General features: G+C 41.1%; 2 protein-coding genes across 2 annotated transcripts in view; both read right to left on the reverse strand.

Moving 5' to 3' along the window:
- Window positions 1-934: 934 nt before the first annotated feature.
- The window catches only part of TARP (TCR gamma alternate reading frame protein), a 32991-nt gene continuing 6508 nt past the window's right edge, over window positions 935-27417 (reverse strand). The window contains exons 5-9 of the mRNA XM_075083665.1: window positions 25138-25171; window positions 12423-12467; window positions 4126-4416; window positions 2905-2973; window positions 935-2155 (exon numbers count right to left, since the gene is read on the reverse strand). Coding sequence (XP_074939766.1) covers window positions 2022-2155; window positions 2905-2973; window positions 4126-4416; window positions 12423-12467; window positions 25138-25171 — 573 coding nt within the window. The 3' untranslated portion in view covers window positions 935-2021. The remainder of the gene's footprint in view (window positions 2156-2904; window positions 2974-4125; window positions 4417-12422; window positions 12468-25137; window positions 25172-27417) is intronic.
- Window positions 23253-26777, reverse strand: LOC142052881 (uncharacterized). The gene is made up of 4 exons (XM_075083664.1): window positions 26389-26777; window positions 25990-26268; window positions 24575-24637; window positions 23253-24464 (listed from the first exon to the last, which is right to left on the reverse strand). Exons 1-4 carry the CDS (start codon window positions 26429-26431, stop codon window positions 24100-24102), a joined length of 750 nt encoding a protein of 249 aa, XP_074939765.1. The 5' UTR covers window positions 26432-26777; the 3' UTR covers window positions 23253-24099.

Raw genomic sequence — 27417 nt, forward strand, 5'->3', positions numbered from 1 at the left:
CCACTAAATACCCAAACCTTCCTGCAAACAAACACCCCAGCACCCAGAAGCCTTAAAAAAATCCACTTGTACTCTTATTTCAGCTAAATAAATAAAAATTTAAAACTTACTATGAACAGCATATGTCTGTATAAATAAACTTCAGGGACATGTGAGCTGTTGCAGATGTAAAACGTGCAACCCTGTACTTGAGAAACCTGAGAAACTGTGAAGTGATAGCTATGCTCAGCATGGTTTAGGATTGCACGTAGGCATGGGGGTTTTATGCAAAAAGCTTAAAAAGCTGTGTTTTCTCTCTTTTCCTGCACATAGACAGCATCTTTCAGTTTCACGTATCAGACACAACAAGTGGATTTAGGGATCATTTTAATGGAAGAGATCTTGGTTCAGTAATGCAATCAAGCATTTCTCTAGCAGAGATAAAGGTAGGGCAGATGAGGATAGTAATGCTACTGAAATCTAAAGTTACTGCATTCCAAAAATACCTTTGTAGCTATGTTATTTCACTTTGATTGGAACTGAGCCTTAACAAATAATAGTATGGTATACCAGCTGTTTCTCAGAGTGAGTGACTAAAGACTAGATATGACATCTTTCTTCTCATTGAAGAGTAACTTGACATTGAAGGCAGTAATTAGTTGCATTGGCTTCAATATGCAGGTTGTAAAATTGCTTGTAAGATACACTGTTCATAAAATAGCTGTGGTTGTTAGAACTGAGCCTGACTTATGTTCTTCCTCTGTTGCAATGGCGTGAGCCCTAGAAGGCAGTGCTGTTGCAACAGCACTGCATCCCCCCCGGCTTAGCTCTTCAACAGAAAGGATGTAACAAGCTAGCTTTTATTTTTCTGTGTAAAAGTGTCCCTGTTTAATACATTGAAAAGCAGAAAAGTGATGGTTTTAAGGATCTTTGGTTTCCTGAGGAATTTATACGAACAGAGAAATTAATCGGGTTTTCTAGCCATCTTGGCATATGCTGTGGAAATGCTGGAGAATGAACACAGGCCTCACAAATTCATCTGGAAGAAAGCTTTTATTGCCCTCTACATCATTACTGAAACAGTGAGTGTAAATGCTGCAGGCATTATCTCCAAACTTATGGCAGTGTTTTGCCCAAAACTGAGCAAATGCTTTACCCCAATATGTCTACTTCCAGTTTTTCCACAGAAATTTGGAAGGAACTGATTTGTGGAACTTGGAGATGAAGAGTTTGAAGTCCAACATCTGAGAATTTTTCCTCTATTGTGAAAACGCTTTCTCTATCAAAGCTTCAGATACAAGGTTTTGCTCAACTTAAAAAGGTATCTCTAAACAAGATGATGTTTGTGATCATCACAACTCTTTCTTGCTTTAAAAATACAATGTGCAAGTTTCCAGTCTGTGTCACGGTGCTGGTGTGGGGCCTGGTGGCTTTATTCTGTTTCTGTACATGTGTACCTTAGAATTCCTTTTATGCTCAATGAACTTCTTCATTCAAAAATATTATCTTCACTTTTTAAAGCTGTATTTAGTTAACTCTTAAAGCACACATAATTTCAGAACATTTAAGTCCTGATTTGGTGGATACATGAGAGCTGCAATAAATTATTGAAAGTATATATGAACAAGTACCTGTGAATTTACAGCACAGGAATGCTCCTAATTAAGCCTTAAGCGCAATGACAAAATGCATCTCTGCTTTATATGTCAAAAGCTCCATTGCACCTCTAAATTTCTCCGTGCATGACTACTTTTAGCATGACTACCTTCCTCATTTTCCAATATGGACTTTGGATTAAAATCCAAGGCATGTAACCTTACTCTTATAGCCCAGCTCAGCTCAATACTCAGAAAAATTAGGAAAGCCAGAGTGATACAAAAACACTAACAGTAAAGGAAAACAAGCCCCATGCACTAATTATTTTGGGATTTTTTGTTTTGTTTTGTTTTTACATCTAACACTGAGAGCAGGGGAGTCTATATGGATAATCATATAGCAAAGCAAATTGAGGATGATTTTGTAAGCCTTTCCTAAGCCAGCGTTTATGCTTTCTTTCCTTGGTGCTTGGTTGGAGCCCACATTCTGTAGATGAAGAAGAGTACGATAAGGTAGTACATGGAGCTCTTCAGAAGAAGGACGATGTACACTAAATATGCTGTCCTGTGCGTTAAGTGATCTGTAACAAATATAAGACAGAAGAGTCTTGTTTAATGTCGATATTGTACAACCTCCTAAAAGGTGGGTAGAACTGGGACTGTGTAGTCTGTTTACTGCTGCAATTACATTGATTCCAGTGAGCAGTGTATAAACACATACAATGTCTTGACTGTCCTTTGAGTGGGTTTGCGCTGCTAATAAGTTCTAGATCAAGCGGATTTCTTAGCACTAGACTGCCTCTCAACGCCGTTGGGTTATTATGCTCTGCAAAGGCAAGAACATAATTCTAGTACTTCTGGAACTGATTACCAGTAGCACTGTGTTTGCTTGAATACTGTTGTGTTGGATTTTTTGAATGTAAGTGCTCACAATTCCTCCTAAATCCCTGTTCAAGCTAAAAGAAAATTTCTTTGTCTGAAGCATTGGGCAATTGCTTGGCTGATGGAGCATCAGCTGAAGCCTTGAGCATTTAACTATACAGGTATTTAAAAAAGAGGCACTTAATGCAGGCTAATAATCTAGTAGACTGAATAGCATTTGTAGCTCCTGATAAAGCTACCTAATAAGGGTACAAGAGCCCCTTCTTATAATCCACAACAGAAGTTAATTCAGAATAGCATTGAAGTATTTTTAAGTTATAGACCCCAGGCTTAAAAGATTTCTTGTATACTATTTAGATAATTTCCATGATGTCCTGATCATGTGTAGCAATATCTAACTGTTGTATGACATGCATCGCTTTCCTGCATATTAATACATTTTAATTACCTCTATTAAAAACTGTGCCGTTTCCAGGATATGTGGTGCAGTTTTCCTGAGGAGGAGGCTTTGAAGAATCTAATGGAAAGAGAGTTTGAATGACCAATTAGGCTTTTCTTTAATTTTAACAAACATGAATTGAGAAATAGGGGTAAAAAGAGGCAGTAAAGTAACAGTGGAATGGGAAGTTAGTATTAAACAACAACAAAAAAAGATGTGTAAGATCTGTCTGCAGAGCAGATGTTCTCGAGTAGCATCCATTTGCAGAGAGACTTTAAAGGGGGGAAATGCTCGTAGAGAAGTGACTGGGTATTTGTTGCCATAAGTGGGAGGTTTGCCTTTGCCCTTTTAGGAATGTGTCCATTAGGCTGTTCCTTGGCAGAATCTCTTTTATGTGGAACTGCAGTCGATCTGACATCCCTAAATACATTCTGCATCTAAATAAACTTAAAGCATGTTATTTTCAGAGTATATTTTGAAGGTTGAAATTTAATGGCTATTTATGGCCATACTCTCACTCACTGAAGTTACATTAAGTTGTAGTAAGTTGAACAGAGGTAGGTACTGAGAAAAGATTAATCTAAACCAATATAGGCAACTTTAAGAAAAGTTATAACCACGATTTGAACAATTTGCATTGATTATAGATTACTTTTTTCTTTAAATTGCATTGTCTATCAGATTTTTCTTTGCATAATCAATATTTCCGTAATTAAATATCTTATTTTCATACATGCTTATTATCTCATTATTGCTGGACTGTAAGTAATATATTTAGACCTTGCTCTACATCCCAGCAACCTTGTTTTTAAGTCCTTAGTTTTTTATAGCTGTGACTAATGTCAGGGGGTGTCAGAGGGACTTACACCTGTAAGCCATGGGTAACAGAGAGGTAATACTGTTTTCAGGAACTTCTGTAGACTGGAAAGTAACCAACACGGCTCAGTGTGGAACTTTTGGAGCTATACTAGTTTACATGCAATGAGGTTCAAGAACTGCTCTTTTCCTGTTACAAAGGGACGTCCACTTGGGGAGCATAGCACAGGCTGGGTTGCTTTTCCTTGGAAAACTTTGTTAGTTTCTTCCAATGTGTATTTTAGCTATTGTGCCAAGGAGCACAGAGGCTTTTGGGAACAGTAATAGAAAGCATTATTTCTATCATTTTATTGCAAAGAAAAAGTGATGTCTATCAAAATACGTAGAATAAAATTTTTAACATGTAGTATATACCTTGTGTTACCACTGAACCCGAGATTGCTTCATGTTGGTATTTGCACTCGTACTTCTTGCCTTTGTTCTCCTCTTTCACAGTTAACCAGCTGCTGACTGAGTAGTCATCCTCTCCTGAGCGCTGCCAAGGGTCTCCTTTTACCACGTCCTCTTTTATCTCTCCTTGTTCATCAGCCCATGTCACCTGAATAACTTCTGGGTAGAATTTCTCAATAAGGCAAACATATATTGTCTGATCTTTATGTTTCTTCTGCAGGATTTCAGAGTTTACTGGTGGAGAACTTTCTTTGTCTGGATTGGTTGTTGGAGGAAAAAAAATAGCAAAATACAGAGTTGGAAGATCAATAGTGTACAGCAAATAAATACGCAGCCACAAAATATGAATTCTGAAGAGCAACAACCTAAATGTCTTATTAGCAAATGTTTTAGCTCTCTAATTTGTTATTAAATGCTTAGGATGTGAATGGAAATGTCTTGTGTATGAAAGGAATTTTAAGTAGTAGGACGGATGAATTACAGCTGTTTCCATCCTTGAAGTAAAAATAAGTTTTTGTAGAGCTGGACGAACCTGGCATTCAAACACACTTTACATTAAATATGATTTCAATGGACCCAAATGGCAAGTTTTAGTTTTCAGTCTAAACCAGTTACAGTACTATTCAGAATAATTGGGAATAGAAAATATTACTTTTAACCTTATTTTAAAATGTGTTCTTTTACAGAGAACTAAAATGAATAGAGGCTTTTATGATAATTCTACAGAATTTCAAGCTCAAAATCAGAAGACAAGACCCAATTAAAATATTCTAAACTATTTTTGTTTAGACAATATAGAGTCTTCCAGAGTCCAGAGAATGTTTGATCTATGGTTTGATACTGTGCCATGTGTAGGGAGAAACATTATTTAAGTCCTAAATCATTTGGTGAACACTAACCTCTAGACTGCTTCATTCATGCTTCTTGTCAAGCAGCACATCTGATAGAGGAAGACTAGAGTAGACTAAGCCTACTGTTTAGTACTAGAGTAGATTAAAAAGTAACTCACAAAAGATTTCTTGAGTATTTATTAGAAAAATAAATTCAGGTCTGGTTATTTAAAACCTTAGAAACCTACTCATTTACTTTTGAGGATGTTAAGAAACAAATATTGTTGAAGATGATAATCTCCATTTAAACTGAGTTAGAAAACTTCAGGTAACTACTGAGAGCCTATATATCGCAGCCATCCAAGCAGCACTGCTGTCAGAAAGTGTATTTGTCTGCATGAGTTTTGACAATTATTAAATAATAGTAACAGTTCCTGAAAGAGCTTTGCTCATATATTTGATAAGAGGAATTTAATATTGCTTTATAATGTTTATGCAAGAACAACTACATGAAAATTCTCTGCAGGATTTTATAGACCACCTACCTTTCAAATCTTCGCAGTTTTATGTCCCCAGTATAAGTCCCCAATGCTAATTTATGAACATCTCCTCTATTGAATTAATTTTCTGAAAGCTGATATTAATTTTGTTATTTTTGGGGGGCGGGGGGAAGGGGGAAGGCAACAAAAAGTTACTGTTGCCATCTTTTTTAATTCATTCTGCGTATTTGCCAGGTGAAGAACTTGATACAAGACAGGAAAATGGAATCACAAAATGCTTTGGACCCCAAAGGTTGGCAATGCTCTTCCTTTAACAGTAGATTTGTTTCAATATTTGAAGTAATACATTTCTATACCCAAATAGCTTATCTATCTATACAGGGTTGTCGTATATGATGTGCTTTCTGAAACATGCCCAGTATGAACATACATTAATATATTTTAAATGAAAAGTGAGCTGTTTCCACAAGCTAACTGTAGGTAATCTCCATTTCATTTGCCTCTCTGGATTAAACCTTATGTTATTATACTAGGAGGAGTCCAAATCATCCAGATTTTGTCCACAGGGAGAAGACATTTTGATATTATAAAAATGGATAGTAAGTTTAAGAGTCTGTTTAAGTTAAATGTGAACTTCTGCAGTGTGTATATAGGCAGTGCTCATGGGCAATCGTTTTCGTCTACGCCTAACTACAAGTGAAGACTAGATACAGTTTTCAAAATTGACTTTTTTTATATAGAAGGTACCACTTAAGACTGTTTTACTTAACTCAGCAGAGAGATTTCAGGTGTTCATCTCCTTATACCACTCCTTCTCTTTAGATTCCAACGTAAATCTCCACCACTGCATTTGAGCAGCCAGATGCACAGGGTTTAAAGTGTGTTCTGGCTGAGTGGTGAAGTTTTCATGCATTGTGAGAAAACACATGAATGTAAACATGTATTTTTGTCAAAAAGCTGCTTCCTTTCTTTAAATGATCTGGCCATTCTAGAGCAATCTACGTTGCATCCCCCCTAAATAACTTAATGAGTATTTGAAGTATTTCATACTCAGTGTTTAAAAACAAAGATGACCAAAGCATAAGGCTGTCTACCTTCAAAAAGATAACCCTTTTATTATAAATTTCCTTCATTTTTGAGATTTGTCATTGAAATGAAGGTGTGGACTGAGTTCTGTTGTACCAGAAATAAAATTGCTAACAATTTTATGGTTCTCTAACATTAATTTAGGGGTTAATTTTATGTTCTTTATGCATCAGTCCTCCCAGGGATGCAAGGTTAAAATAATTTCTAAAATGATTTACTTGTTCCAGAATACTATATCTTCAGAAGACCACAATGTAGATCCTGTCCCAGTGACATTGCACCCTGCAAAGCCTCATGCCTATATTAGCTGTTTCTTTTAGATTTTCAAAGCTTAGTAAATTACCCTGACTAATTTCAGGAGGCTAAAATTTAATTGTCTAGTTTGATGTTGTTGTCTTGGATTATCAAATCTAAGTAGACAGGGAAAGAGAGATGTTTCCAACTGCTAGCTCATCCTGCCCATTTTAGAGTCTTTTATTAAGATGGAATAATTTCCACCTCTGGAATTGCCAATGTCTCTTCATTTACTGTAAGACGACCCTAGGTGCTTAGCTTAAATGAAACACCTAAATCATATCACAATACTGAGAAAACGTACTGCTTGAATAACTGCAACTGTGTGCGTGCATGGGAGAGTCTCAGGTACACACATAGGTAAATGGATGACAGTGGAGAACTGAACAAATTAAATTTAGCATATATACATGTATGTATATATTTGCATGTGGAAAAAATATCTCTCCATAAACTGTGGGTATGTTTATGGAAAAAAGGATGAAAACTTGTAGAATTGGCTGTAGATTTTGAGGTATTTTCAGGCTGATCTGTTAAGTCATTGAAGTCAACATGAGGGTTTCCACTGGCTTTTCTGGGCAAATGATCTGATCCTTTCTGAAAAATTTTAAAGTCATGAACTTCCACTCCACTGTCTTTTTTGTTTTAGTTAAACTTTCAAAAATTTTGCTGTTAACTTTGTTAAACAGCTTTCTAAGGCACGTTTTAAAAGGTACGTAGGTCTTATTTTAAAATAACATGTAAGCATGTGCAGATGTTTCTTAAGCTAAAATCTGTCTTTCCTCTCTTGTAATAATGCAGTGAGACTGCAAAACATTATGCAAATAAAATTCTGGAATTAGGCTTATAATTAATAAGCTATTAATGAATTTGGGTTCAAACTATATGTTTTTACAGATTAACTGTCAGAAGTTTTCTTAACAACTCCTCTACAGTTTTCTTATAAGTATCTATAAATAAAATTTATAAATAAGGTCAATGTGTTCTTAAGCTGAAGTTTTAATTCTCATTACTTGGATGATCCCACAAAATAGAGAAATTGTGTTTGATACTCAAAGCTCCTCAGTTCCCCTTCAAGCCAGTGGGAGCTGAGAGCACTCAGCACACTCAGCTCATAAACAGCATTCTTGTCCTGATTGCCAGTGACTTCAGGTATTATTGCTGATAATAACACAGTATAGTCCTAACCTACTGTGAGCCACTCCAGATACCTTAAAGAGCTGACAACCTTCACTCCAAAGCTTTCCCATTACAAAACTTAAAAAATAAGTCTTTGAAAACACTTACTGGAGACGATGAGTTTTGTGCCAGAGCCAAATACCTTGTAGGTCCCCCACTAGTACATTCCTTTGCAGAAACTGCTTGGGACGTTTTGGCCAGACAAGGACCAGATTTAACAACCACCATATGAACTATTAGAGCCGATTCATTTGGCTACATTAATGTAGAAAATTTTAATTCAGTCTCAGCTAATGCTGCTATTCCCAAAGATCCTTTAGCAATACATACTTTAAATCAAGTTTCAAGTTAATCTTTGCTATCACTTGTTTAAAAAAAAAAAATCAAAACAAGCCAAAACTGTTGTTGTCCAGGGCATTGATTGAGCTACCATATTTCCTCTAGATATTTTTTCTAGAAAAATTAATTTTTTTGCAGGATGGTGAGTGCTTTTGACCACACAATTTAAAAATGCACACATGCTAGACCATTGTTTAACTGAATTAATGAAAGGCAGTCCTGAACAGCCATGATTCCTCTCAAGCCTAGTGGATGGGCATTTACTCGTTGTGAGCCTAATCCTCTGGATGTTGAAGTTACTGTAATCTGCATAAATGGATGTGGGATCGGGGCCATTCACCCTCAAATCCTGCTGTGCTTGCCTACAGTACTATTGCAAGTAGTCAGTACCGAAAGGAAACATCACACGTGCATCTATGTATGCTGTAGAGAAGCATCAACTGCCATCATTCCTGTGCACATCCTTCCCTAGGGCCTTCTGGTTTCTCCTGATGGAAAACCATGTGCACCTCACATGAAATCCTGCCAACACTGAAACCAATGCCAACATTTCCAAAGGTCCAGGGTATCCCCCCACCATTTTAATCTTCTGATTAGTTATTGTCTTCCGACAGCTAACCGGTGCTGTGGTGCATCCAAGAGACCTCAGTTCCTCTTGGCTGGAATAAACCACCATTATTAGGACAAATCAATGGGGAAAGACTTTCCCCTTGACAAAACAGAGAGATGCAGAGCCTCATCCATGGTTTAGGGGATATGTTGGCACTCACAATGTTTTCCTGTATAGCACCTCTATTCCCCCTGCTCTGAGGCCAAGGGTCAATCTACAGCCATGTTTCTGAGTTACCCTAACCTTGCTGCCCTGGGCAGTATGCTTTGCACAAGGTAATGACCTGATGTAGCCCTAAGTATCCAAAAGAAGTTATATTTCAGCAATTTATAATTTATGTGAAGTCCTATAGTTTACCCTGACCTCTCTTATACAAGCATTTGAGTGCTAAAGAAATGAATTCTGCTACTGCAAAGTCTACATCACTTTTCTGTATTATACTTTTAAATCTGTATTTTAACCTGTATTATAATTTTAAAATAGCATATCACATTCCCTCTTTTCTATATTTTAGATTATCAGAATAAGGCATATTTTCCTAGATACTAGAAAACTTAGCAGAAACAATAAGCTTTGGGCCAGTTCCAAAGACTTTGTTATATTCAGTGCATGCAAGTGCTCTGCAAAAGCCCACCTAGTCTCAATGTTTTTAAAATCTCTTTTTGTGTCCCAGCCTAACCTCATTTTCTTATTAGAAAAGCACCTGTTTCTTTTGACACTGATTTCTATAATTAAAACTTTCCTCACAAAATGATGTATGGATGAAATTGTGTGTACTCATACAACAGATTTCACTTATGTTAGTCTTTCAGGTTTAAATAAATAAGCTTGCAGGTACACAAAAGTAAGGATTTGGAATGCTGACAAATTGGATGATGAAGCCCTAATTTAACAGTGGGCATTAAAAATCATGGAAATATTTAGACAGATACTGTGCACCTGAGATTTGTAACTTTCTAGACTGAGTCTCCTTCGATATCCCCTGAAGTTTCTGTAGAAAACGTGAAGAAGAGTAAAGGTTATCACCTTGACAATGTGGGAAATAATGCATTGATATATATGTGAATGTACATCTGTGTATGAATATATAACCTATAACAAGAACCTATCACTGCATCCTATCACCAGTTCCAGATGATCTTTTGGGCCATGGCTTTAGGATAAGAGAATGTTATAAACAGGGTAATGTTCGCACTGAAGCTTGTTTGTGAACATTGCCTTAAAAGAATCAGATGCTGAATTAATCTTCATGCCCATGAAATCCTTGATATTTTAAAGCTGTTAGCAAATATTCCTAGTAATATTAATCACAGTAAGAGACTTTTACTCCACAGATTTCTTTTGAGTGGCCACATCTCTTATTTATGTCTTACGGCTCCATCCTTTTGCCCTAATACTTGTTTGGACTTTTGAGTCTACTGGGTTTTGATTCAGAGCTTCATGCTTTTCCCTGTTGAAAAAAAATACTAGTGCAAACTAGTGCATACATTAATCTTCACCATTTTGATTTAAACAGGCAGAAATCCAACTTCAGGTAATGTATAAATAAATTTAAGTATAATCTATCCTTAGGCAACATATATTTTATAATATATAGTTATAAAAAATAATTGTAGCTTTTTGAACTCTGATCTTCAATGCACTCGATGAAAACAAGGTAGGTACTTCAGTAGTATTTAGGAGATAGCATTCAAAGAAATCAAATATTGCTACCATAATTTCTGCTGTGAAAATATTTCCTAGAAATGTTAGTAGATTGTTCTTTCTGTCACTTCCAAATAAGTTAGCAATATGCTTGTGAGTTGCCAGGAAGACCCAGCTTCAGCTGAATCTGAGATGGCAGAGGGAAACCAGCCCCATGCTAGCAGAGCAAGCCACTCTGCTTCTGTGCTGAAGGAAAAAACCTGGATTTGGAGAGGCTGGGTCAGTCTCAATTTCCCTGTTGGAACCTTGTGAGTCCCTAAATTTCCTGGAAGGATACTTACAGAAGAATCCTGTATTGCCAGTTTATGTTGGATTAATATTTCCATTCCGCTGTAAGCTTCTAAAAACTCATCTATTCCACCAAATGCGAATGCCAAACCAGTCTCTCAAATCCCAGCCCTTCTGTTACTTGCATTATTGTAAGTCTCAAGCGACTTTCTTTTGGTCAGAACTAATTAAAAGAGACCAACAAGAACAAAATCAAGTTCATTACAAGTTGATGGGAGTTTCGCTCTCTCTATATTTGCCTCTTTCGGTATAGATAGGGGAAAATATTCTGCTCAAGCTCAAACCCCGATGATTCAATTCAATTAAGGTCACTTATCCTAAGTCCTGATTTTCTGCATTTCTTTCCATTAGGAGTAACTTACTAAGCTGATGTTGGATAGTCACCTCCGAAAAGACAAGCTGCAATGAAATGCCTGATCTTAAGCGTGAGGTCACTACAGCCCTTTTACTCTATTAATTGGCCAGAAGCCTTGACCACATACAGGCAAAATCCTACAGAATTAGTGTGATGCTTGAAAAGAATTTATTTTGAACTGTAGATATTAAAAGCATGGCAACTACCTAATTAACAAGGTAAGGATTTTCACTAAAAACACCACACCTATCCTGACATGGATATTTCTATTGAATTTTGGATTTACTTAGTCATTATGACATAAATCATTAAAAACCATCTTTGCTGGATGTGCTAATTAAAGTTTATATATTCAACCAGGCTTAAAACATTTGGTAGCAATAGTTCCTCTGCCTTGTGCTTGTGTAGTTGCTTACTCCAAGATTATTGCATTTAAAGCACATTTAATAGGAAAAATATTTTTGTCCTCCACTTTCCATTAAAATAAATATCTCTGCAGGAAAGGCAAAAAAAAAGGATCACTTCTTCATATGCGTATTAGCAATAAGAGCATTTGGGGGTAGTAATTTATTTCTACTGCCAAAGTGCTGTGTACATGTCAAAAATAATTACAGACAAGTTATTTCACTTTTACTAGCCTAATTAAAAAATTAAAATATGCAACGGCCATTGCATATTGCTCTTTGTATATGTATTGGGAAAAGGTTTTCTTTTTTTCTGCTTAATTCACAGATGCTTGATTCCCTGCTTTTTCCTTCAGTACAGCTGGGGGAAAGAGTGAGGGCTCTGGAAACTACTATCGGCCATTTTCCACCGCCTTTCCAAGGAGGAGTATGATCAAAAGTGACTCAAAATTGCTCCTTTTCAGAAATGTTGGTGATCCTAAACGACTACATTTCAAATACAACAAGGCTCTTACTGTAGGAATGGCCAGCTAGGGAGGGGAATCTTGCACAAGGATGGTGTCAACTGAGTCTGGAAGTGGGCTAAGTGCCCTCTAGGACACCATAGCACTTATCTATATGACCACCCCAAGCTCCTATAGCTTATTGTATGGAAAATAGCATGCAACTTACCTGACACAATGAGTTTTGTACCAGAGCCAAACACCTTGTAATAATCACAGTGAATAACATCTTTGCAATAACAGTGCAGGTCTGTTATCTTTATATGGGTAAATAGCATTCTTTAAAGAAAATCAGATTTGCTGTGTGATCAATTTTTAGACCCTAGAAAAGTAAAAAAAGAGCGGTTGCCTAAACTAAACTGAAAAAAAAAAAGTATTGAGGTTTTTGAGGGCATGTATGCTGTTAAATGGACAGGATCCGTCTCAACTACTTTTAGTCTTCTGAAAGTTTAGACAGTGGTGAATATTAATCACCTTGGCTCCATCTCTGCTTTCTGGAGAGAGGCAGCCCAGCAGAGGATCTGTTTGATCAGGTATTGGCCAAGTAATTTGCTCCTTATATAACCCCATAATTTCAGACCTAGAATTGGTGAACATTATGCTGAGATCTGAGCAGCACAAGACTCCTACCAGTATTTTTATTGTCAGTAACATGAAGAAAAACCCTGCATGGATTGGAACTGAACCTCCCACTAACCAGATACAACATTTTCAGATGGTTAAAATTAGGCAAACTGTTTTCATCTCAGGTGCTTAGCTGAGCCAAATCACAGGCAAGTATCAAAGCACCTGAAGTTTACTTGAAGCAAAATAATTTTGCTAAGTATGTCAAAAAATTCTGAATTTGGCATTCTTCCTTAATAATAGTAATAACTGATAATAAACAGTTTCTGTGAAAGCAAGGAAGAGAGACCTTTTCGACTATACGTATCTTCAGACAGCTCTGGGAATACCTCAGATAACTCCTTTCATTTGGTATCATCAGACATATTCTTAAAGGAAAACGTTTTGCTTTTCCAAGAATTTGAGTAACCCAAGGGTTTTACACATTTTTTTTCAGAATGAGAAATATCACAAAGGTTGAATATGCATATTTAAAAACAAAAAAAATCTTTCAGTTCTCCGAATGCTATCATTGCCATATCTATATTCATCTTTAAAGAGAAAATACTAGTGGGCTTAGTTATACATCTGTGCTGCAATAGCTGTTGTGTTTCCCCCATTTCATGCATAAATACAAAACAATTACATTGTGTTCTCCTTATGGAAATCCTGTTTAAGAGGAAAATCCTGCAAAGCATTAGGTAGGGTTAAAACTAGCTAAAGCTAAAATAGCAGAGCACTTCATGCAGCCAGTATCTAACAGTATTGAAAAGCATTTCAGAAGGAGTTAAGTTTTAAATTTTGTACTTACTTGAAACAATAAGCTTAGTTCCACTTCCAAATAGTTTGACATCAGCATACCACAGCCTGATAATGCTTAGCAATATCTCCTGCACTGTGCTTTTCTTGCACAGGCCTCAGAAAAAGTCTCTCTAATTTAGAGGTTGGTGATAAATCTGGCCCAGTGCAACAGTTGACTTTTCAGTATTGACTAGAGTGACGCTTTTAGAAATACTTATATTTTTATAGTGAGTTAAAAGTTCAGGTTTTTAAACCCGACATTTCCTGAGAAGAAAGCAGTGCTGTACTTTTATAACTATGTTCTAATCCTTTTAGCCCTGGGATTTCTCTAACAAAGATCTGTTGCCTCTGGTGTGCTAGGTTTTCTCTGAAGTAACTTCTTTTTGCTATTTTAAGAAGAAATGTTGTTACATTATGATTCCCAGAGGAAATGAAGGAAGTTTACTAGTTGTTTGTTGATTTAAATATACAGGTAAAGATTTTTTTTTCTTAAATGTCCTATCTTGTGAATTACTTAATGTGTGAAACCAGCTTAACTAAAGTTTCGTCAAACTCATATTTTGAAGCCCATATTTTAAATGCAAAGTCCATGCTCTAAACAAAACTAACTGACCCCCATAACTCATGCCTTTGGTAAGTGGTTATGCTATTGTCTTTTTGGCAAAAGCAGCTGCCTCTACACAGGCACAGTTTAATTGCTAATTGCAGCAGAGGACATTTTTGGTCAGAGGCATGTACAACATGTTAAATTTCTCCTGTAACTCTCCTCTGCTTTTTACGAGTTGACTTAGTTATAGTCACCTTGATAATATAATGTATTTTCTGAACAACGTAGTGTAGGCATTGCTGTATGCTTTATACTGAAAACAACATTCATCCTATTGATTGCATAGATTCACCACGGTTAAGGATAATACAAATGCAAAAGTAGACCAGTTACTTTTCAGTAGGGCCAGAAGCTAGAAATTTGTTACATTCCAGGCAACTTTCCTTCCCAATCAACTTAGACTAACCATCTCCATCAATAAGAAACTTTTTGCATCATTTACTTGCTGTTCTGAGAGTGAACATTCAAGCAGGTCACTTTTCTTTCTCAGAACAGGGCATTTTTACTTCTCATTTTTCCATTCCCCCACCCTTAATAAATATTTAGTAATTGTTCTAGAGGCAATTTCTCTATTCATGAGGTCAACGTATTTATTGCCCATCAACCCACCCAACTGGGGCACCACACACATTTCACAGACAAAACATGATTTATCAGGCAGAAATTAATTTTCCTAGTCTTTCATTCTTAATTATCTGAGAACCTAAATGACTCTGTGAAAATCAGATCAATAATAATGGTACTTACCAGAGATAATTACCTTGGTTCCCGTGCCAAAGTATTTGATCCAGGTGCTCCACACTGTGTTCTGGCTTTGCAATAAGCTAACATGCTCTCTTGCTATGCCATTACTGAAGGAAATCCCCCCCACACCTTTTTCTTTTTTCCCAAGCAGCCCTGAGAGACTGAGTGAAAGCTTGGCCCTTGGCTACTGGGAAGATGTCAGGAATTTCAGACTTGCACCTGGTTGTTCAGCTGGTATCTAATGCCCTTTGGAGCAAATCTCTTTCCTAAAGTGTTACAAATTTGTTAGATAGCCCCTCCGCTTAACACCTAAGAATTAGGTAAGGGTTTCTCTTCAATTTCAGACCCACAAATAGGTGCACAGGGTTGTGCATGTTAAAAACCACATACCTTCAGGTGATGATCCTGCTCTTTCCCAAAGGGGTACACCCCCTTTCACCTGCAATTAAGCGTCAACGAGTACTACTAGCATGGAGTTAATTTTTAGTTGCCTTAAACAATTCAGCAGAGGGAAAGGAGGGAGAGCCAGCACCATAAGCATCACAAAGATGTCTGTGTGCTGCAGGTTGCATTTTCTGCCACTGGTACATAGTTATTGTCTGCCCATCTCCTGGAATCAGTCCAGGCTCTGCAACAGCAGCTCACCAGCATCTTTTCATATACTAGCGGGTAGGAGGAGGCGGCTTTTCCTTTGCGCACAGGTTCCTTACAAAACAGACCAAGATAACATCAGAGGAGCTACAACTACTGTCAATCAAACAGCCTCCCTGCTTAGTTTGCCATTTAAGAGAAACTGAATTTGAGTGCTTCTGGGATCTCGCATGGCATACCAACTGCAAAACAACGTTAAGAAATTATGATTTGTGGCTAGACGGAGGAACTAGACGGAGTGTGAAGGTCTTTCAGTTGAAGTAGGTGTAACAAAAGCAATTGTCTACTCTGAAGGCTCATGGACAGGAACAAAGTAATCTCAACCACAAAGCAATGGCAGGAGTGATGTAGAGAGAGGATGGTGTCAACCGGTACTTTTTCCTGCCATGTCCCTAGACACACAGTGGAGGCGGCCACCACCATCTCATCTGCAGTTGCTGGAACTGTTGGCTTACCGTCCTGACAGTGAGTAGCTGGGAGGACTTATTAAAGCAAATAAGGTGAAATATTGCATATTGCAGACAGTATGTCTAACTCCCCTGTATGATCTGGCCTTGCAAATGTGAGTAGGACAAAACTGAACTATAGTGATTTGGAGAACCAGTACACATTTGGAATTGTGTCCCTTTTTCCATCCCATCAGACTAATATTCCATTATGAGTTACACTTCAGTGAACCAAGTAAGGAGAGTATCAGGGTACCACAGTAAAGGAAAATATTAAGGAGAGCTTGATCGTAGAGAAAAACCTCTGTGGATTAATTCCTCAGGCACGAGAGTCAGCATGTACCTTGAGGCAGTGGCTAGGAGAGATGCACTGTGTATGAGATATAAATATGGACAGTTGTTCTTAACTATGGAAAGCTCTTTTCTTCAGTACTAGCTTTGATAACTGTCTCCAACTTTTTAGGTGATTCAGATGCATCGCTACTAAGATGAACAGCAGTGAAACACATTGATAAGCATGAAGGAGGGGGAAAAGGGCAGATACAGCTCCAAAAAAGTGAACAAATATTCTCACCTCCAGGTGTCGGGAGGAATAAATAGGAAATCTTCATCCTCCAAAAGCTACAAACTTTTAAGTGAAAATAACACTCCTTTTCCTTTCCTTAACATTTTATGAACCTTCAGGATAAGGCTCTCTGTTTCAGTTTTCTTTGTCAAGCCAGATGCTTTGAAGAGCTCCAGTACAACATGCTGACCTATTTCCAGGAACAACAATATAGAAATGTGCCTCTTACCATTAAATAAATCCTTACAACTAGAACACTGACATGCTTGAGCGAAGAGGGGGAGAAGCCGGATTGGAGAGGATGGGTTAGATATTGGACCTTCACCACTGTCCCCTTTGCACTATGCACTTGCTCAGTCAAAATCTCTACCTTTTGGCAGCTGATGCCTCCAAGGAGTCAGTCAGCACCGGCCATGTCCTGCTTCTTCAGAGCCTACGCCTGAGGCCAGGTGACTCATCCACGCTAGGGGAAGTGAGTTGTGATATTTCAAGTTGTTTGCCGTTGAGACGCTGAGGGAGTTTTTGTCTTGGTGATCTCTGAGTTCCTACCACAGTGACTGTACCAGTAGGCACAATAGTAGGTAGCAGTGTCGTCTGGAATGACATCATTTATTGTAAGAAAAAACACTTTCTGGCTAGAAATTTTTTCAGCTAAGTACTTGTTCCTTTGGAAGCCGTCATCTACTACTTTTGACCCTGAGAAGTAGAGAACCCTCTCTAGACCTTTATTTGCCTTCTGTTGATACCAGTGTATGACAGTGCTGTCAAAATTTCCAGAGACGTCTTTAAAGTTACATTCCATGCGCACGCTTCCTTTAGACTTTGTGATAGATATAGGTCTCTGCATGGGAATTTGTTGTGCAAATACATCTAGAAAAAAAAGAGGAGAAATGATGTCATTAGCTGGAATTCAGGAATTTGGGAAGATGCCTGTTAGCACAGCCATGGTGCCTATGAGAAGAGGAGAAGAGGTAAGAAAATAAGGAAGGACTTACAAGACCAAGCGGCTGTGGCCACAAGTGCTGCCAGCATCAGCATGTTTGCTTGCCACTCTCTGCTGTGGTTGAGACTTGGAGAGGAAGAAAACCTGCCCTGGTGCAGAGTGAGCAATGCCGCATGGGAAGAGGAGGGACTCCCCTGGGTGGCAGCTGGTGACACTGTGCATCCAGCCAGAGTAATGTGTCCTATGAGCTCCTGCTGGGAGCACTGGGGGTGGGGGAGCAAAAGGGGAGGGGAGGGGAGGGGAGGGGAGGAGAAAACTCTTGCCTGTGTGGGGCTTTGCTCTGTGGACAGACCATGGGTGGCTGTTGTGAAGCTTGGGAAGTGCTGGTCCCCTGTGAGACATCCAGAGTGTGCTAGAGGTGGTGAAACCACTGGAGATGGCTCTCTTAATGGTCCACATTGATTTTACTATTATAAAATGGGCATTGTGATGCCACATGCTGCAACAAGGATGAGGTCTTCTTCAGGAAGCTTTCTGAGCAAAATATCAACATTAACTGCAGCACTGCAAATGCAGCATTGATGGATGCTAGAAGCCATTACATGTGGAAGGCAGAAAACAAAAAATAAGGATAATTCACTGAACTAAGAGGAAACTCTCTGGAAAACTGCCATGAGATCGACAGAATGTGACAGTACCAACTTCTAGCTAAGAGTTGTGTGTCACATCACTGGCTAGACCTGAAGGTACCGTGAAATCAAAAAGCACTTGCCTGCTTAAACTTCACTTTGTGTTTAAGACTTTCAGGACCTGAGGCTAATGGTGTTTAGTGTTTATTTGCAGCAAACCTGACCTTCTTTCTGAAGTCCCATAGCTCATGCTATGTGATGGTCCAGCATTTCAGGTATCCAATTACACCCCTCATCAGGAAAAGAAAAGCTGATGAATAGGCACATACTGGGTTAACGGCGCAAGCAAAAATTATTCCTCTCAGTCTTCCCTGTGAAATGCTTGCTGTGCCCAGGGCCATATACTAACTCACCGCAAATTTGAAATAAGTCCATCAAACTTGATAGTTTCAGTAAAACTCCTTCCTTCTAAAAAACCCTGTTTATCCTATTTCCCGTAACATGAAATGAAAGAGGAGGATGGTTATAAGCAACATATCATCAGCTGTGGTAGGTAAGAGACTATAAATCTCTGATTTAAATTGGTCCATGTGGGATTTTGTGGTATCTCAATTAGGTAAACAATATTTCCAGGGACTTACAGTTGCTCACACATACCAAAGAAGAATATAGTGGAGAACATGGAGAGCTTTTTCTTAGAAGTGCTAGGCAGTGGCAAGCATATCATTCCCACCACCAAGGTACTTTCTTCAGCGTATTGTCTTTCTTTTACTGTCTTCTCTTTCCTAAGGGAGAACAGTGGCTGGACTGGAAAATCAATTCAATGTTTGCTGCCCTCAACTGGCCACTAGACTTCTGCCATGGCTGTGCAAACAGAACCAAAGGAGCATGTAAGTTTCCAGTATTTATGTGCTAAACCAAAGGAGCAGGTGAGTTTCCAGTATTTATGAGCTAATCCTTAAGGCAGTGAAGACTTCCTTTGCCCTTAAAATAGTAGGTGTGTGTTTGAAGATTGGAGTGCTAATGACAACCCAGACTTTGAAAAGGAGAGTTGTACAGAATTAGTTGCTCTTTTTGGGTAGCAGAAAAAGGTTTGGCCTCTCAGCACCTCATATCGGATGGAGTGAGAAGACTGGGGGAGTGGCACAGTTACAACCCTGTGGTTCAGATGTTGAGGGAGGATTTTTTTTGCCTCGATGATCTTTGAGTTCCTATCACAGTGAGGCTCCCAGTAGGCACAGTAGTAAGTAGCAGCGTCATCTGGAATTACATCTTTTATTGTAAGAACACACCGTTTCTGGCCAGAAACACTTTCAACAATGTACCTGTTTGCTTGAAAGCCACTTTCAACCGAAACTTTCCCTTTTGAAAAGAACAGGAGCCTTTCTGGAGCTTTACCCTCCTTCTGTTGATACCAATGTATGACAGTGCTATCAAAATTTGTTGTCTGAATTTCACATGTCATCCGTACACTGTTTTTGAACTTTGTGATAGATATAGGTCTCTGCACGGGAATTTGTTGTGCAAATACATCTAGGAAAAAAAAAAGAGGAGAAATGATGTCATTAGCTGGAATTCAGGAATTTGGGAAGATGCCTGTTAGCACAGCCATGGTGCCTATGAGAAGAGGAGAAGAGGTAAGAAAATAAGGAAGGACTTACAAGACCAAGCGGCTGTGGCCACAAGTGCTGTCAGCATCAGCATGTTTGCTTGCCACTCTCTGCTGTCGTTGAGACTCAGAATAAGATGAAAGGGATCCTAGATGAGGACAGTGTTCTGTGGGAGAAGAAGGTGACTCTCTTGAGCAGTCTTCAGTGATGGGTCTTCTGTGCACAAGCAGATCAAGCTTACATTTGCAGGAAACCCGCTCCAGTCTAGCAAGTGCTAAAATTGGTTAGAAGGTTGCAGTCATGTCTGCTTTTCAGGTAAAGTTGAGATCTTTACCTGAATCCTAAGATTACGGCCCTTGAAAAGTTGAGCCAGAGCCACTGAGGAAGGGCTGTGAGTCAGATCAGCTCCAGCCGTATATCGGGGTGTGAAGGTTCCAGCCTGTAGGTCACACTGGTGGGCGGTGAGTGCGTGCTGTCCCCGAAGAGGTTGCAGGGAGGCTCACAGTACCTGAGCAGGCGGGAGGCATTCCCCCATGCCACTAGGGACCTCCTTTTGCTGTGTCAGCTTAGTCACCCAGCTGCAGCATGCTGAAGTGCCCAGAGTGCCCCCGTGCTGGTGCTGCCCTCCACTGAACAGCGGGAGGCCATCACCCTCTAGTTACCGGGGCAGCTGCACCATGGGAAGGCACCTTCGCGTTGGTTATCTGTGTGGGAGGAAATGTACAGCCATAGGATTTTGCTTTTGAAGCTCAGATGAGATGAAAGCACTTCTTGGAAAGGAAGACTGGTAAACAAAAGCTGCTGTCAACAGCCATGGCAGAGGGTCATCTTGATGCGTGGGGCTGATGCCGTGGGGCGATCCCCTGTGACTGGTGAGTCTGGGCTGCAATTTGCTGATTGCAAGGGTGATGAGCTGCTTCGGCCTCCCTCCTGCTGGTGGTTGGCCACATGCAGCATGCCGGTGGAAAGCGTGTGTTGCTAACTGCTTGAAAAGGTGCCCGTGAGCAGAGGGCTCAATGGAGAGGCAGGCAAGGAGAGGCACCTGCTCCTGTGTGGTGGCAACAGAAAGGGTCCCTTTCTTCTAATAAAAACCATTGGCAAGTCCTTAATTTTATTAGGCCTCCCTCACTTTCAGGGGAGAAGAAGAAATGACTTAATGACTGGCACGCACAACAAAGTGACATGGAAAGAGAAATATGAAATGGACTTAAAGGTAAAGGGAGGGAGGTGCAAGGAAAAGGTCACTCAACAAAGTCTCCTGCGTGGGCAACTCTCGTTAATCAGAGTGAAAACTGTGTTGGCAATTGTACGCTGAGGACCTGAAATCCAGCTCTTCTTGCCAAAACCTACCAGGGCATGTATAAAACTGTTGCAGTACATTGTTATTCTTTTGATCAGAGATATCTTCTGGCACGTGGTTCCAGATTAAGAAGAAAGGCCTATGGGAGTAACTGGGTCTTACACAGTTAATTGTCTAAATTACAGACACTCTCTAGGTTTTACACTGCAGCTTTCTAACAGAGCAAGTCTCTCAGTAGGAATAATTACAGATCAAACTGCATGGTATCAGTGCCAAGAGGACGCACACACGCAGTGGCCAGAGCCTTCTTCAACAATATACCTTTTCAGGTTCAAATTATGAGCAAATAGACTTGTCACTTGAAATATTTTCAAGGCACCTTCACTCCTTTTTACATGACCCAGAGGTTTTCCAGCTTGGAAGTTCCCACAAGGATGTGAGGTCTCTGGATCATTAGTCAGCCTGAACCAAAGTATGGCTAGGAGTCAAATATAGCTGTCAGACAAATGGCAGCTTTCCTCAAACCAGTCTTGGATCATAGGCCCTGATTTGTAACACTCAGTGCACTTAACCCAAAGGGCCTGAGAGTCTCTGCTTGCCAGGGGCACGGCCCCTGGCTGAGGATTTAACGTCTGCCCTGGACACACCACATGAGAAAGTGTGACAATAACATTGGGCTTTTTGGAATGTTGTAGATATTTATAGAGAGTAAAATGCAAAGGAAGGAAAAAAACCAACACATGAAGGAGGGTGTGCAAGATTGTCTGGTCTTCCCTTCTTTTATATTAATGTCTTTTTTTTTAGATAAAAATCTGAGGGGATGGAGATGTCTTTCTCTGCTAGCTCCAAGGATTCTAACAGAGAAGAGAAATTTACAGCTTAATTTCTTGACACAGACAAGCATTTTCACTGTCAGGGGAGTGCTTTCAGGACAATCAAGCCTTCATCTTAAGAGCCATGTTCAGCCTATTTACACTGAAATGACTGGGAATCTCCGATTTCTGGATGTTGCAGATATGGGTCAGTGCTGAAATGATATACTGATTGTTATCATTATATATTTAGCAGTTGTCGTGAACAAATTGCTGTTACTTAGTTGCAGAAAATCATGAGAGAGGGTTGGAATAGGGAACTTTCTGGATTTTGGCAGAGTTCAGATCCTGTGGTTCAGAGTGCAAAACAACCTTTTTGTATGGCTAATCTTTGCCCGTCTAATGCTGTGATGTCTTGGTAAAACCCAGTATGCACAGTAGTATGTACCAGAATCACTTGGGGTTAAATAATCTATCTGAAGACTATAGAAAGGCTTTGTAGAATGCTTCCAAGCTTGAAATCTCCTTTTATCACCACTGTCATCAAAAACAGGTGACTGTCCCGACATGTACAGTATCCTCTTTGGTGGCTGCCCAGGAAGCTGCTTGTACCAGTGCACAGTGTTATCGGCGCTCATCTGGCACTCCATGCTGACAGAGCTGCCCTTCACCTGCCTCCGGAGCGCTGGGCTTTGCACTGGCACTGCCTGCGTGTCTCCACCTGGAAGGGGAAGCAGAGAAATTGTGTGAAGGGAAGAAACCACTGGAGTTTGGAGCCCCGACTGTGCTCTCGGCACACGGGAAGGAGAGGGGAGAGGAAAAAGGGCTTACGGGACCACAGAGAACTTGCAAGAAGGACTGGGAGCAGCAACATGTTGCCCGTGTGGGTTAAACCTGGAAATGAAATGGAGAGAAAAACGTTATAAAGCCCTTCAGGTGGAGAAAGCTCCAAACAAGTGGGAGGAGGAAATGACTCATTTGTCACATCCAATGGTCGTTCTTCAACTTGCTACCATGGTGGGGGGTTAAATTTATTGACAAGCTAAACCCCATCAGCAATGATGTAGAGAGGAGCTAAAATAGTCAATTTGAATTAATTTTTCTTCCTCTATCAATCTGCTACATTCCTCTCAGACTTACGTGCTGAGCTCACACATAAAAAGTCCAGTGGTTCTGTGTGGCCCAGTGGTGAGCAGCGAGTGTGTACCGTCACCCGGAGAGCTGAGGGGAGGTGCACGGTACGTGAGTGGGTGGGAGGCGTTCCCCCATGACACTAGGGACCTCCTTTTGCTGTGTCAGCTTAGTCACCCAGCTGCAGCATGCTGAAGTGCCCAGGGTGCCCCTGTGCTGATGCTGCCCTCCACTGAACAGCGGGAGGCCATCACCCTCTAGTTGCCGGGGCAGCTGCACCATGGGAAGGCACCTTTGCTTTGGTTTTGCATGTGGGAGGAAATGCACAGCCGCAGGTTTTCGTTTTGAATTTTGGATAAGATGCAAACACCCCTTGTAAAGGAAGACTGGTAAACAAAAGCGAGGCTGGTGAGGGCTGCTGTCAACAGCCATGGAAGAGGGTCGTCTCGATGCATGGGGCTGATGCCATTGGGCGCTCCCTTGTGACTGGTGAGCCTGGGGTGCGAGGGTGTGAGGGAGATGAGCTGCTTCGGCCTCCCTCCTGCTGGTGGTTGACCACATGCAGCAAGCCGGTGGTAAGCATGTGTTGCTGACTGGCTTGGAAAGGTGCCCATGAGCAGAGGGCTCAACGGAGAGGCAGGCAAGGAGAGACCCCTGCCCCTGTGTGTTGGCAATGGAAAGGGTCCCTCTCTTCCAATAAAGAATAGTTGGCAAGTCCTTAATTTTTCAGGCCTCCCTCACTCTCAGGGGAGTGCTTTGATGACAATCAAGCCTTCCTCTTAACAGCCATGTTCACTCTATTTATGCTGAAGTGACTGGGACTCTCTTGTTTCTGGATGTTACAGACATGCGTGAGTACTGAAATGATATGCTGATCATTATCATCATATATTTAGCGTTTGTCAGAAACAAATTGCTGTTATCCTTATCCAGTTGCAGAAAATCATGAGAGGGGGGTGGAACAGGGAACTTTCTGCATTTTGGCAGAGTTCAGATCCTGTGGTTCAGAGTGCAAAGCGACCTTTTTGTATGGCTAATCTTTGCCCGTCTAATGCTGTGATGCCTTGAAAAAACCAGTAGGCACAGTAGTAATTGCCAGAATCACTCGGCGTTAAATAACCTATCCTAAGACTATAGAGGGGCTTCGTAGAATGCTTCCGAGCTTGAAATCTCCTTTTATCACCACTGTCATCAAAAACAGGTGACTGTCCCGACATGTACAGTATCCTCTCTGGTGGCTGCCCAGGAAGCTGCTTGTACCAGTGCACAGTGTTATCGGCGCTCATCCGGCACTCCATGCTGACAGAGCTGCCCTTCACCTGCCTCCGGAGCGCTGGGCTTTGCACTGGCACTGCCTGCGTGTCTCCACCTGGAAGGGGAAGCAGAGAAATTGTGTGAAGGGAAGAAACCACTGGAGTTTGGAGCCCCGACTGTGCTCTCGGCACACGGGAAGGAGAGGGGAGAGGAAAAAGGGCTTACGGGACCACAGAGAACTTGCAAGAAGGACTGGGAGCAGCAACATGTTGCCCGTGTGGGTTAAACCTGGAAATGAAATGGAGAGAAAAACGTTATAAAGCCCTTCAGGTGGAGAAAGCTCCAAACAAGTGGGAGGAGGAAATGACTCATTTGTCACATCCAATGGTCGTTCTTCAACTTGCTACCATGGTGGGGGGTTAAATTTATTGACAAGCTAAACCCCATCAGCAACGATGTAGAGAGGAGCTAAAATAGTCAATTTGAATTAATTTTTCTTCCTCTATCAATCTACTACATTCCTCTCAGACTTACGTGCTGAGCTCACACATAAAAAGTCCAGGTTACATTCTGGCCCTTCCCAAGGACGTTCTCCTGACCTCAGACACCCCAAAGCTGTCCCCGAAGCATGTTTCAGCAGCCTTTCCTAGAACATACTGCCTGCTTTGGTAGCACGAATCAGGTAAGTCATAGTGAACTGTCACCTCTGAGTCTTCCTTAAAGCAGCTCCAAACTGCCTCGTCCCCTTATCCATCTACCCCAGACACGGTGATGTGACGCCAGGGTGAAGCGTGCACGTCTCCCAGGCAGCCGTTTTCTGCCCTCTGCTGTTTCTTGTACTTTTCCTCATTTCAGAGCCCGGCAAAGGTGCCCTGCAAAGGCTGCATGGCAAACGGTCACTTGGGCAGCAGCCACCACACAGCACTCTCTACGCTGGGAATGATTTCTCATTTTCTGACCCAAAAGAGATAATCAACTTTGGACTGCTGTAGTCTGCAGCTTTCTCTCGTAAATGATCTTCACAATAATTTCTCGGGGCCGTCTTTTCAGGAGAGGCACAGTATTACAGACCCTTGCCTATAACAAGGGGTCCTAGGGCGTATCGGTGTTAGAAGCAGCCCTCCTCATCACTGAGTGACCATCATCAATGAAACATTAGGGTGGGAGTGACCAGTGAGGAGCATCACCAGTATCGCCATCGTGACCTGGGTGTGAAGTCTCCCAGGCTACCTCTTCAGTGCAAATATGCCCCTCCTGTGCTGCCTGCCTGCCATTTGCTTCATTTTTGCCAGCTCAGCCTGTATGTGGGGAAGTATCTGCCTTCTTGAAAGACAAAACTGTGCCACTGTCTACATTCAGCTGTAACGCCATCACGCACAGGAGTGCTCCTTTTCCCCAGCACAGCGCATTATACCTGTTGAGGTGCAGAATGCTGCTTTTCTGTGCTTTTCTCTCTGTCAGTTATTTAGACTGACATACTCAGCATGAACCTGTTGTGTTGTTTTAGAGGCAGGAAGGTGCAATGGTGTTTCTCTGCATTTGACAGAAAGCCTGCCGCTCAGGGTACAGGCAGCTTTGTGTACGGGCTGCCTGTGCTCTTCTGGTTCTGTGGGACTGCCAGTAGGCACAGTAGTAGGTACCTTCATCGCTGGAGTCGACGTCCCTGACAGTTAAAGTGCAGACATCTGTGTCTTTCTTCGAAGACCCAAACTTGTTTCTATAGGAACTGTCATCATAAGCAGGTTGAGCTGATCCGATATACAGAATCCGTTCGGGAGCTTTGGGTGGTATATGTCGGTACCAATGTATATACGCAGACCGGAAGTCAGATATGCCCTCGGCTTTACACTCAATCCATGCAGTTTTCGTTTGCCGTTTGGTAGTAGATACTTGGCTCTGCTTCAGAAGCACTTGTCCATCTAGAAAGAAGGAGAGAAAACACAAGGAGCGCTCTTAGCCTGCTGTTCACTCACACTCGTAAATAAGGGGTACCTCCTGCCGCTGCTGCGTGCCATGCTGTGGTGACAAGGGGAACCTACGAGACCAGGCTGCAGCCAGGGCCAGGAGCGGGAGCAGCAGCATCCTGATGGCTCTTGCTGGCGTCTGCCTTCAGGAAGAAGGGGACAGATCTCCCGACAGCAACGGAGAGCTGCTGCGGCTGAGGAAAGGAAATGACTCACTTGGGCATCATCCGGAGAGGCTCCGCTGGCAGCAGGCAGGTGATGTTGAGAAAAAGCAGCGTGGCTGCACCCTGCTGAATGTTAACAGCCCGATTATAGCTTTTACACAAGCAGCACAAACTCACCTGATTTTGCTCACTCTCCCTCTCTCTCTCATGCACTCTCCCCCCAGATTACTTTAACTCATTTAACAAAGTAATTGTGTAGCCTGAAGCAGTTTTACCACTGCTTGTAAAGTAGTTGAAGGCTGCTAAACAATGTGTGGGGTCAGACGCTTTTCCTCAGTCCCACTGCCAATAAAAGGAAGCAGAAGTAAGAGCCTGATGCTTAATGAATTTGAAGGCCCTCAAATTCCTGCTCATCGCACAAGTTGAATGCCAAATGCCAGGAGACTACACAGCACCATCTGGGAGCTCAGAAGGAGGATTGCTGCGCTTGTGACTGTTTCTTGTCACAGGTAAGGTGAGAGGTTACAGCCCAGAGCGGCATCTCCAAATGTACCTTGTGCCAGAGGCTGGGCATAGGGTCGGTCTTTTCGGATCGAAGCACAGCGGTCCTGTGACCTTAACAATCAGTTGTTTGGCTGCAAACAGAAAGGGGTGAAAAAACTTCAACTGTCTTTCTGTTTGAACAATGGAAGTCTGAGGATCTGTTTTATTGTTGCTGTTTGTTTTGCAGGCTAGCTGCCGCGTTGGACGAGAAGCCCCGCTGAAGTCAGTTGAGAGACTTGTGTTTTTTAACTTAAATGAGGGTTTGATCCTCTCCAGATGGAAAACAAAGAGAAACTAAGACAAGATTCTCTACCTGCAGAGGAGTACAAAATGAGTATCTGATATCTGCAGTCCTGAGCGGTGCTTCAAGTTTGTTTTCACTTGCACCCCTCTGTTC

The sequence above is a fragment of the Phalacrocorax aristotelis genome, chromosome 2 (assembly GCF_949628215.1).
Source record: "Phalacrocorax aristotelis chromosome 2, bGulAri2.1, whole genome shotgun sequence".
Lineage (NCBI taxonomy): Eukaryota > Metazoa > Chordata > Aves > Suliformes > Phalacrocoracidae > Phalacrocorax > Phalacrocorax aristotelis.

Excerpts from the sequence above, each read along its gene's own strand:
- LOC142052881 (XM_075083664.1), bottom strand. The coding sequence starts at position 26,431 with ATGCTGCTGCTCCCGCTCCTGGCCCTGGCTGCAGCCTGGTCTC. Across the intron at positions 24,638-25,989 it reads CGTCGACTCCAGCGATGAAG|GTTTAACCCACACGGGCAAC; the intron begins GTACCTACTACT and ends TTTCATTTCCAG. Across the intron at positions 24,465-24,574 it reads TGCAAGTTCTCTGTGGTCCC|GTGGAGACACGCAGGCAGTG; the intron begins GTAAGCCCTTTT and ends TTCCCCTTCCAG.